Here is a 12,175-nt window from a genome sequence, read left to right as displayed (position 1 = left end):
CTGATAGTTTGGTAAGCCGGCCGGGCGTTAAAAAGTCAGCGTCACCGCGAGAGTTATGATCAGCTGACCGCATCAGGTGATCACTGCCACGTCCTACAGATATCGGAAGTCTGCACAAAGCCGGAGCAGCGGTACCGGGAAGAGGAGCTGGGAGGGAAATGGCACTGGGAGTCTGCAGACAGGTGAGTATGACATTTTTTTTCCTAATGTTCACTTTTGACTTTGCAGCTCCTTCCAACTCCCGCCCGGCCATGGCGCCGCACGGGAGTGGACATGACACCGGACGGGAGGTGGAGGCAGAGGTGGCGGTATCAGGAGGATTCACACTTCAGTGTTTACTGACAGAAGGAATCCTCTTCCTTGCGTTTATAGCTGCGTTTTTGTAGTCATAGAAACGCACTAAAACGCAGCTATATTTGCAATTTGCGGTTTTTATTGCGTTTTTGAACATCTCATTGAACTCAATGGGTGGAAAACGCAAAAATAATTGACATGGTGCGTTTTTGTGGGCACCACAAAAACGCAGCTAAAAAAAACCCGCTGTGTGCAGACAGCAAAAATGAAAACTCAGACTTTGCTGGGGAAGCAAAGTCATGCAGTTTTCTGAGCAAAAACACACCCGAAAAATGCGCAAAAGCGCCGCGAAAAACACACTGTGTGAACTTACCCTTAATTTGTCCTCCAGTCTTGTCAAATTCTCTTCGGCATCAGAGATTCTTTGTTCTACCTCTGTCAGCCTCATGTCATGATGTTCCACGTCCTCCTGCAGTGCCGCCATAGCCTTCTTCATTGAGATTGCTAGTGCCTCCCTAATGTCTGCAGTCAGATGGTCTGCCACTTCTTTTGCCAGCCTTGGGTAATTAATCTCACCCCCCCCCCCACACCCAGTGTCTATGTACCGCATACCCATGTCCCCAGCACCCAAAGTTCGGTGCCTCGGAGTGACCTTTGACTCTGCCTTGTCCTTTATACCACACATCCGATCCCTCACCACCTCATGCCGTCTTCAACTCAAAACTATTTCCAGAATCCGCCCTTTCCTCAATCCCCAATCTACAAAAATGATAGTGCATGCTCTCATAATCTCCCGCCTTGACTACTGCAACATCCTCCTCTGTGGTCTCCCTGCGTACACGCTCGTCCCTCTCCAGTTCATCCTTAATTCTGCTGCCCGAATGATCCACCTCTCTCCTCAATACCACCCCGCTTCTCCTCTCTGCAAAGCCCGCCATTAGCTCCCAATCTTCTATCGTATCCAATTCAAACTACTAACACTGACCCACAAAGCCATCCATAATCTGTCAACTCCGTATATCTCTGAAATAATCTCTCGCTACACTCCAAAATGCAATCTCCGATCCTCCCAAGATCTCCTTCTCTCCTCCTCTATCATTTGCTCCTCATGCAACCGACTCCAAAACTTCTCCCGAGCATCCCCAGTCTCCTGGAACTCGCTGCCTCAATATGTCAGACTATCTACTACACTTGCAAACGTCAAACGGAACTTGAAAACTCATCTGTTCAGAAATGCCCATAACCTTAAATGACCTCACTGCTTCACCACCGTGCGGAGCCGCCGCCCCACCACCGTGCGGAGCTGCCACCCAACCTACACCCCACCTACTGTCTCCTCCCCAAAATCCTTTAGAATGTAAGCCCGCAAGGGCAGGGCCCTCTTCCCTCTGTACTAGTCTGTCTATTGTGACTTGTATATGTATTTTGTATGTAACCCCCCTCTCACGTACAGCACCCTGGAATCAATGGTGCTCTATAAATAAATAATAATAATACCGCTCTGATTTCTCTGGGTTCTTCTGTTATCCTGGCCTCCTGCATTGACATGTTGCTGCGGCTGCCGTTTGTGTTCCTCTCCCTCCTCCCTGTCGGTGCCATCTTATCTCCGCTCACCCCCACCTCCCTCTGCTCTGCTCCAGGTTTGTACAGCGTTTCTACGCTCCTCAGGAGATAACGATCCATGCACTGACAGCTGGAGAGTTAGTGCAGCCTCTCTGTCAGTCTGGGGTGTCGTTTGCTCCTTAAGGGTGCTTTATGTTTTAACCACTCGATCTAGCATTGGTGTACTCGGGTATGCTCAGTGCTCGGCACAGTGTGAGCCGCTTGCAGTGTCTGAATGGTTTTCACTGGGGGTAAAAACATTGCTAAAGGCTGTATTGTGTACAAGAAAGAAATTCCACTCTCCCTCCCCTGGAAATGCTCTGTTTATGGCCAGTTGCATGTGGGCGGAGACCCAAATTACCCAATCAGTGACTTCCAATGGGTTTCAGGTCAAGTCCGGTTCCCAAATTGAACTTTATCTGAAGTCCATCTGAAAAAGCCGAACTCGAACTTCAACAGGTCCACTCATCTCTACTTGTGGGTAGCCCCATTAAAAAAAATAAGCACCTGGATATCAGACATATAAAATCCTTTCGTTTTTCAATTACAACAATTATACTTTGTAAAGGGATCATTTTTATAACCTAAAGGGCCCAAATAATGCGGGGGCCACTCCTGATTCATGAAGTGGTGCATGCCTCTTCATGAATCTGGAGCATTGGACAAGTGGCATGTGCCTCCTTGTCACATGCTAGAAATTTTACTCCCTTCAGGGACTGGAGTGAGATTTCTGGTATAGAGAACACCACAGCTCGTCATGTATTTAAGGAGCTGTGCTGTCATGCCCCATCCCACCTAAGCTCTGCAAATTTTGGAGTGAAAAGTCGCCAAAGTTTAGCACAACTCTATCCAAATTGTTGTGACTTTTCAAAGCTTTTGTGCCACTTTTTTGGCATAACAGCTTTGATGAATTGGGACCACAGTGTCTTAACAACTTCCACATATCTTGGATGCAGTGTGATTCAATTCTCCCCTGTCACGGCTGGGGATAGAAGCTATGCTGGCCGTATAATAAAATACAAAGGGAAGGGGAAAAGAATGCCCTATCACTAGAGAAAGGGGGAAGTGGTGGCCCCTGAATATAACCTGCAGCTCACTGTCACTGTCCTCACCAACCCTACACAAGTTCTGCACCTGTCGCCGAGCAGGAATCTCTCACCCTAGGCAAACCCTGACCTGGGCCCTAAGTAAGAATGGCAGGTATGAGCTATTCGACAACACCATTAATGCTAAGGGAGACAAAAAAAAACCCAATACAGGCGAAACACAAAATCTACCACCTGATCCCAGGTAAATATCAAAGGTCAAACACTTATCTTAGGAGCAGCTACCACAGAAGTCTCTGGAACAATAAGAGGAGACAACCGCTGCAGATCACAACCAGGAACAACTATAAACCGCACCCAAAGCATCCCAGGGTGAGGTTTATAAAGGAAGTCAGAGGCTTGCAACTGAGGGGAAAAAACTGAGTTTCCCAGGGTCATAGAGACTGCTGCTGTAGAAACAGAAAACTGTCAGATAACACGTGCTGCCATTCTCTGGGATTTTCTAACACTTGCTGCTACTTGATTGTCCAACGGCCATGACACCTCTGTGACATCCCCTCACTATGTCTACAGCTCTGCCTCAACTCCAGAGGTTCTGAGGCAAAATCATCACATCTAAACAATAGAGAAAGATAGGCATGAAGAATATATAATTTTACAAGCATTTAACAAACCAACAAGATTTCAAATGCATTTATATACACTGTGATATACTGCACTTTTTAGTAAATAAAGCAGTAGGTAAACTGAGATTAGTGAATTATCTAAATATAATCCAGTATCAAAACCTTCCACAAATGTTCCTAAAGACTCTTAAAATACCCAGCTTACTAGCAGAGTTGAGCCCGAATTTCCATTTTGTGGGATCTCAGTGTGCAGAGCGGGATCCCACAAATCTCTGCAGCTGCTCTACACATGAGACACTGCTCTCTCAACTATTCCAGCGCGGTCACATACTCTTTTAAGGTTTTACTGAACTACTTAAGAAGGATGCTGCAGCGCTGGGGTCATAGAGCTCACTCTTTCACGGTGAGAGAGATCCATGAGGGTTGTGGGATCTCGCAACCTGGATGTTCATTTTGGGGGACATTAGGGACACTTCCAAAAGTTTTGGTACTGGATTACATTTAGAAAATTCCCTAATCTGCGGCTCTCTTCTGCTTTAGTAAATAAAAAAGGAAGCCGCAGATTTGTGATAAGCACTATTTAAAGGGAAAAAGGGAAAGTCGTCAAACACATTGCGCTAAAAATTGGGGGATATTACCCCTGTAACAGTGTCAGTAGCAGATCCCCCATAACAGTGCATCATGACCACATTTTTTGCTTCAATCTTTTTCCCTATTTTCCTACTTCAAAACCTAGGTGTCTTATGGGCCGAAAAATACGATAAGTTTAAATAGAAAGAAAATGGTTCTTTCCCTCACCAATTCTTACTTGAGCAATTGTAGCCAATTTTTGGATAAAACTCTTTGAATTATGGTACATCATGATGGCTTCTACCATGTGACTCATCTGACAACATGACCTGATTAAAAAATAAATTAAAAAAAACATTTGTCAAATTCTGAAAGCAAGAATGGCGCTCCGCTCTGTTGGTTTTCTGATGGTCGGCAAAACTTGATTTACCATTTAAACATTTCAATTATTCACCACATTAAAAAGGTTCCTTTCCTGTGCGGCTTCTTCAGATGTTTAACAAGATCTAATTTCTTATAATTACATTTTTCCAGATTCAGAACATAAAAATGATTTATTTTGTGTGAATTTTTTGATGGTAAACAAGATGTGATTTCCTAATAAAACATTTACCACATTCTGGGCATGAAAATGGCTTCTCCCCTGTGTGAATTTTCTGATGTGTAACAAGATGTGATCTCGTAATAAAACATTTCCCACAGTCTGAACATGAAAATGTATTCTCCCCTGTGTGAGATCTTTGATGGATATTAAGATATGATTTCTGAGTAAAACGTTTACCACACTCTGAACAAGAATATTGCTTCTCTTCTGTGTGAGATCTTTGATGCCTAATACAATGTGATTTCTGACTAAAACATTTCCCACATTCTGAACATGAAAATGGCTTCTCCCCTGTGTGAATTTTCTGATGTATAACAAGATGTGATCTCGTAATAAAACATTTCCCACACTCTGAACATGAAAATGTATTCTCCCCTGTGTGAGATCTTTGATGGATATTAAGATATGATTTCTGAGTAAAACGTTTACTACACTCTGAACAAGAATATTCCTTCTCTTCTGTGTGAGATCTTTGATGCCAAACAATATCTGATTTCCGAATAAAACATTTCCCACACTCTGAACATGAAAATGGCTTCTCTCCGGTGTGAATTTTCTGATGTGTAACAAGATATGATTTCCGAATAAAACATTTCCCACATTCTGAACATAAAAATGGCTTTTCCCCTGTGTGATTTTTTTGATGGTAAATAAGTTTTGATTTCATAATAAAACATTTACCACACTCTGAACATGCAAATGGCTTCTCCCCTGTGTGAATTTTTTGATGATTAGCAAGGGTTATTTTCAGAGTAAAACATTTTCCACATTCTGGGCATGAAAATGGCTTTTCCCCTGTGTGAGTTTTCTGATGGATATTAAGATGTGATTTCGTGATAAAACATTTCTCACATTTTGAACATGAAAATGGCTTCTCTCCTGTGTGAATTTTTTTATGGATGTTAAGATATGATTTCTGAGTAAAACATTTCCCACATTCTGAACATGAAAATGGTCTCTCCCCTGTGTGAATTTTTTGATGATTAGCAAGGTTAAATTTCTGAGTAAAACATTTCCCACATTCTGGGCATGAAAATGGCTTCTCCCCTGTGTGAATTTTATGATGTCTAACAAGGTCCGATTTCCAAATAAAACATTTCCCACATTTTGAACATGAAAATTGTTTCTTCCTTGCAGGAGCCGTTACATGTTCCACATCCCTTCTGTAACTTTCATTTTTCTTAAAATTCTGTGATAAATCGGACTTTTTGACTTGTTTGAAAAGATCAGATGATAAAGCTTTCCGAGGAAGGACTGGAGGTATATCTGTGACAACAGCATACTCTTTATATGTATCATGTGTGATAATTTCATCATCTGTTTTAAATTCTGAAGATATTAGATTTCCATCTGAACTCCCAATACAGTCATCTGCTAAAAATAAACAGTTGTTATTTCTTAATGATATTATCTTGAAATTACATTTTTTTTTTTTAAACCATAACATCAGAAATTAAATTAGGAAAACTTGTATTCTGAATCTGTTGTCAAATTTTGATATCTTAGGCTGCTTTCACACTTGCATTGTGTCTCATCCGCCAGGTCCATTGCTGCGTCGTAACGATGCATCCGTCAATTTTTGTGTTGCTAATGGACCCAATGTATGCGTTATTTTGGAGGAATCAGTCAGCGGCACTACCGCTCCCATCATCACCGCACACACCGGCACTACCGCCCCATCATCACCGCACAAGGAGGTACTACAGCCCCCATCATCACTGCACACACCAGCACTACCGCCCCCATCAACACCGCACACACGCAGGCACTACCACCACCATCATCGACACACACACATAGGCACTACCATCCCCATCATCACCGCACACACCGGCACTACCGTCCCCATCATCACCGCACACACCGGCACTACCAACCCCATCATCACTGCACACACCAGCACTACGGCCCCCATCATCACCGCACACAAGCAGGCACTACCCACTACCGCCCCCACCATCACCGCACACACGCAGGCACTACCGCCCCAATCATCACCACACACACACCGGCACAACCGCCCCCATCATCACTGCACACATCGGCGGCACTACTGCCCCCATCATCATCGCTCACACACAGGCACTACAGCCCCCAACATCACCGCACACACACCGGCACTACCTCAGTGACATCCCCGCTGACAGCGCAATTCACTTCAGTTTCTGCGTGGAGCTCACAGAGAGCGGCGGTGTTCTACAGCTGCTACTGTCAGCTTCTGATGTAGCAAAGCTGAAAGCGTTGTGGGACCTCATGTGGATTACGTCGGACCTGGAGGGGTATTTGGAGGATTAATAAAGTGGTAAAACAGGATGTTTGTCTTTTATTGCAAATACAGGATTTTTTCGGGTGTATGTTTATTTACTTTCACTTACAGGTTAATAATGGGGGGGGGGATGGTGTCTCATAGATGCCTGCCATGATTAACCTAGGACTTAGTGGCAGCTATGGGCTGCCATTAACTCCACCTTACCCCGATTGCCACCGCACCAGGGCAATTCGGGATGAGTGAGCTGGGTAGAGTCCCGAGACTGTCGCATCTAATAGATGCGGCAATTCCGGGCGGCTGCTGGCTGATATTTTTAGGCTGTGGGCTCCCCATAACATGTGGCTCCCCATCCTGAATACCAGCCTTCAGCCATGTGGCCTTATCTTGGCTGGTATCAAAATTGGGGGGGGAACGCACGCCGTTTTTTTAAAATTATTTATTTATTGTACTGCATGATATAGACCCACCCCCCGGCAGCTGTGATTGGTTGCAGTGAGACAGCTGTCACTCAGCGTGGGGGTGCGTCTGACTGCAACCAATCATAGGCGCCAGTGGGCGGGGGAAGCAGTGAATACGAAATGGAATAATGAGCGGCCGGCATTTTCAAAAGCAGAGCAGTGTGACAGCTGTGCAGCACCGTGCCGGTGATCGGTGAGTAAGAGAGGGGGTGAGAGGAAAAGACCGGCCGACAGAGAGAGATAGAGACCGAGAGAGAGACCGACAGACAGAGAGACCGATTGCGATGAACGCAAGTGTGAAAGCAGCCCAAGAGTTACATCTTCGTTGATTCTGATCTCTCATTCATTGCTCCAGTTCTCTGGAATGTGTTACAGTAAATAATCTGATTGATTGTCACAATGTGACTGCAGGATAATGAGGGACAGGGGGCTCCTATACTGTCCCTCACGCTGGATTACCCCTAAAGATGAAGATGCCGGAGTCCCATGCCTTACTATTCTCCTGACCAGATCTAATCTGTTATCCACCGAATAAGCAAGAGGCAGGAATATGATGGAAACACAGATTAAGACAGACGGGACACATTGCAAACTCACAGAAATAAACAGTGAGAGACTAAAAAAAAAAAAGCAAGAGCAGGAAGGCAGTAACAAAAAGACAACAAGGGTTAACACCACAACAGCTTACAGCAATAATGCACAACCACTGGTAAGTCTGGATCACAACATCTGACCAGACAAGTATAGCTAACCTATAGTTGGCATTAATGGAATAGTCCAGCCAGCATATTCAGAAGGGGATACTTTCTCCTCCACAGCATGTGATCAAAGACATTAAGAAGCAGCCCAGCAAAGAATAACTCTTGCTAGACTGCCCAAGCCTGTGGTTTGACACCTGCGTCTCCCTGCACTGCTCACAGATATCGGAGAAGTCAACATGCAGAGTACCAGAATCTATCATTTCCACAGATCCTGACACCGCCATGGCAGTTGGCAAAACCTGCAAAAAGCTCCTTGTAACATTGATCCACAACATAGACAATTAGAAAAGATTTTTTATTTTTTTTTTGAAAGACGAAAATAAAATAGTTACAGACAGATGCCGGATATTTAACAGGGTTGTTTGGGACTGTAAAATTCATGGCCTATCTTTAGGCTTTGTAACCAAAGCAGGGTCTTGCGGTCTGTACAAATAAACATACAGAAAGTACATGCTCCAATTCATCAAGACTGAGGATGGACTCTGAATAATGACGTCAGGGACTGGAGTAAGATTTCTGGCATAGGAAACGCCGAAGTTTGTTATGAATTAGAGAAGTGGTGGCATCACACCCGTCTTCTGGCCAAGCTCTGCCCATTTTGGCAAAAGCTGGTTAAAATTGGCGGGAAACCTCCAAAAATTTTTCACAACTCTGCATTACACAGAAAGTTTTGAGAACTTTTGAAGTGATTTATGTCAGAATTCTGCCATAATTGCTTTAATGAATCAGGGTCAAGGTGTCAAATCTCCTTCTGTAGGGGTCTCCATTCCTTCCAGGGTAGTTTGCAAGTAGTTCACATTCTCTAAAGCAATAATTTTATTACATCTTATTTAGTTGAAAACTTTTGCATTTCAGTGTGCGGCTGCAATTCTGCCCATTTTGGCAAAGCTGGTTAAAATTGATGTGAACACACACACACACACACCAGACTATCTCCTCTTCAGCTATAGACTTCTATAATTAACAGACCTTTGGTCACATGATGTGATGTCATAAAGGTCCTTAAGCAGTCCTATAATCAGCATATATACACTGGTGCCGCTAAGAGAATGGGTTAGTTTGCTCTCCCTTTCCCCTAATGCCAGTCTTTCTTCTATTAAATTCATTTAGACTCCTACAATTAAGAGACCTTTGGTTACATCATGTCACATGACTCTGAAGTCATCAAAGATACTCAAACAATCAACCTTAGAATATAACTGATGGGGTCCCTAAGAGAGAAATTGCGCAGTTTGACTCCTCCTAACGTTGGCCCTGACTGTAACTAGGGCTTATTTATGGAGTAGAGCTTATATTTCAAGCATTCTCCAAGAATCCCATAAAATCATGCTAGGGCTTCGTTTTGGTGTAGGTCGTCTTTTCAGGGAAACAGGGTATTCATGAACCCTCTGCAGGTCTTTGAGTTGCCTCCATAATGACATAGAGAAGGCACTAGAAACAACCAGCAGAAGAAGCAGAAGCAAAGAAAATACGGCTGAAAAAACCAGAGCAGAAAGTCTAAAAATGTAAACACAATAATAGTGCAGAAAGTACATGAGTAGATATCTCTTACTGGATAGAGCTGGAGGAGACACATCCTGAGGAACATCGGGATCTTCTTGTTTACAGTCCTGTGGGAGAAGAGGACGGGGACATCTCTCTGGTGTTGTCCTCTTACTGGACAGAACTGGAGGAGACACATACAGGGACTGAATTCATTCCTTGCATACAGATAATTATAAGCCGTGTGTATTTAGTCCTGTCTATTACCTGGTGATGTGAGGGGCTGGGGAACCTCCATCATGACGTCCTTGTACAGATCTTTGTGTCCTTCTAAATACTCCCACTCCTCCATGGAGAAATAGACGGTGACGTCCTGACACCTTATAGGAACCTGACACATACAATGATACCGTCACCCCCAATCCCTTCATAGCGTTACTGTATAATGTCCCAGCATTCCCAGCAGTGTCACCTCTCCAGTCAGCAGCTCAATCATCTTGTAGGTGAGTTCTAGGATCTTCTGGTCATTGATGTCCTCATGTATCGGGGGGTGAGGTGGAGGCCCCGTGATTGGGCTCAGGGGTCTTCCCCATCCCTCAGACACAGGGGCCTGACAGCACTCACTAGAAGTCTTCTTCACTACTGTGTAAACCTGGTTATGGAGAGAAACAGTAAGAAATCTCACTACAGACATTTCCAGAGTCCTCACCTCTCCAGTTCTGTCCATCTGTTATTCCCATAGATAAGAATGATGTAATGTGACGTCATCAGAATCTCCCACCTCTCCAGTAAGCCAGAAGAGGATCTCTAGGATGAGGTGTAATATCCTCTCCGCCATCTTGTCCCTGTCCATATCCATCCTTGATGGGTCAATCAGGAGAATTCTCTTATATAGAAGATCTCCACTGAGAGGATCCGATATTGTAGGGACCTGAATGGGGAGACGATGACGATGTAACATCATAAAGAATCCGCTGTAATAATACAATTACTGGAGATAACCATTCACTAGATAGGGATGATTGCCACACTGCCATGAGGAGTCCAGACTTACAGTCATATGAAAAAGTTTGGGCACCCCTATTAATGTTAACCTTTTTTCTTTATAACAATTTGGGTTTTTGCAACAGCTACTTCAGTTTCATATATCTAATAACTGATGGACTGAGTAATATTTCTGGATTGAAATGAGGTTCATTGTACTAACAGAAAATGTGCAATCTGCATTTCAACTAAATTTGACAGGTGCATAAGTATGGGCACCCTTATCAATTTCTTGTTTTGAACACTCCTAACTACTTTTTACTGACTTACTGAAGCACTAAATTGGTTTTGTAACCTCACTGAGCTTTGAACTTCATAGGCAGGTGTATCCAATTATGAGAAAAGGTATTTAAGGTGGCCACTTGCAAGTTGTTCTATTTGAATCTCCTATGAACAGTGGCATCATGGGCTCCTGAAAACAACTCTCAAATGATCTGAAAACAAAGATTATTCAACATAGTTGTTCAGGGGAAGGATACAAAAAGTAGTCTCAGAGATTTAAACTGTCAGTTTCCACTGTGAGGAACATAGTAAGGAAATGGAAGAACACAGGTACAGTTATTGTTAAGCCCAGAAGTGGCAGGCCAAGAAAAATATCAGAAAAGCAGGGAAGAAGAATGGTGAGAACAGTCAAGGACAATCCACAGACCACCTCCAAAGACCTGCAGCATCATCTTGCTGCAGATCGTGTCAATGTGCATCGGTCAACAATACAGCGCACGTTGCACAAGGAGAAGCTGTATGGGAGAGTGATGCGAAAGAAGCCGTTTCTGCAAGCACGCCAAAAACAGAGTCGCCTGAGATATGCAAAAGCACATTTGGACAAGCCAGTTACATTTTGGAAGAAGGTACTGTGGACTGATGAAACAAAGATTGAGTTGTTTGGTCATACAAAAAGGCGTTATGCATGGAGGCAAAAAAAACACGGCATTCCAAGAAAAGCACTTGCTACCCACAGTAAAATTTGGTGGAGGTTCCATCATGCTTTGGGGCTGTGTGGCCAATGCCGGCACCGGGAATCTTGTTAAAGTTGAGGGTCGCATGAATTCAACTCAGTATCAGCAGATTCTTGACAATAATGTGCAAGAATCAGTGACGAAGTTGAAGTTACGCAGGGGATGGATATTTCAGCAAAACAATGAGCCAAAACACCGCTCCAAATCTACTCAGGCATTCATGCAGAGGAACAATTACAATGTTCTGGAATGGCCATCCCAGTCCCCAGACCTGAATATCATTGAACATCTGTGGGATGATTTGAAGCGTGCTGTCCATGCTCGGCGACCATCAAACTTAACTGAACTGGAATTGTTTTGTAAACTGGAATGGTCAAATATACCTTCATCCAGGATCCAGGAACTTATTAAAAGCTACAGGAAGCGACTAGAGGCTGTTATTTTTGCAATAGGGGATCTACAA

The 12,175-nt window shown here is 43.7% G+C and overlaps 1 protein-coding gene across 1 annotated transcript; it reads right to left on the bottom strand.

Moving 5' to 3' along the window:
- Positions 1–4,585: 4,585 nt before the first annotated feature.
- Positions 4,586–10,112, bottom strand: LOC142313076 (uncharacterized). Its single transcript, XM_075352060.1, has 3 exons — positions 9,980–10,112; positions 9,783–9,896; positions 4,586–6,116 (listed from the first exon to the last, which is right to left on the bottom strand). Exons 1-3 carry the CDS (start codon positions 10,110–10,112, stop codon positions 4,693–4,695), a joined length of 1,671 nt encoding a protein of 556 aa, XP_075208175.1. The 3' UTR covers positions 4,586–4,692.
- Positions 10,113–12,175: the final 2,063 nt, after the last annotated feature.

The sequence above is a fragment of the Anomaloglossus baeobatrachus genome, chromosome 5 (genome assembly GCF_048569485.1).
Source record: "Anomaloglossus baeobatrachus isolate aAnoBae1 chromosome 5, aAnoBae1.hap1, whole genome shotgun sequence".
Classification (NCBI taxonomy): domain Eukaryota; kingdom Metazoa; phylum Chordata; class Amphibia; order Anura; family Aromobatidae; genus Anomaloglossus; species Anomaloglossus baeobatrachus.
This window is presented reverse-complemented; position numbering and strand designations above follow the sequence as displayed.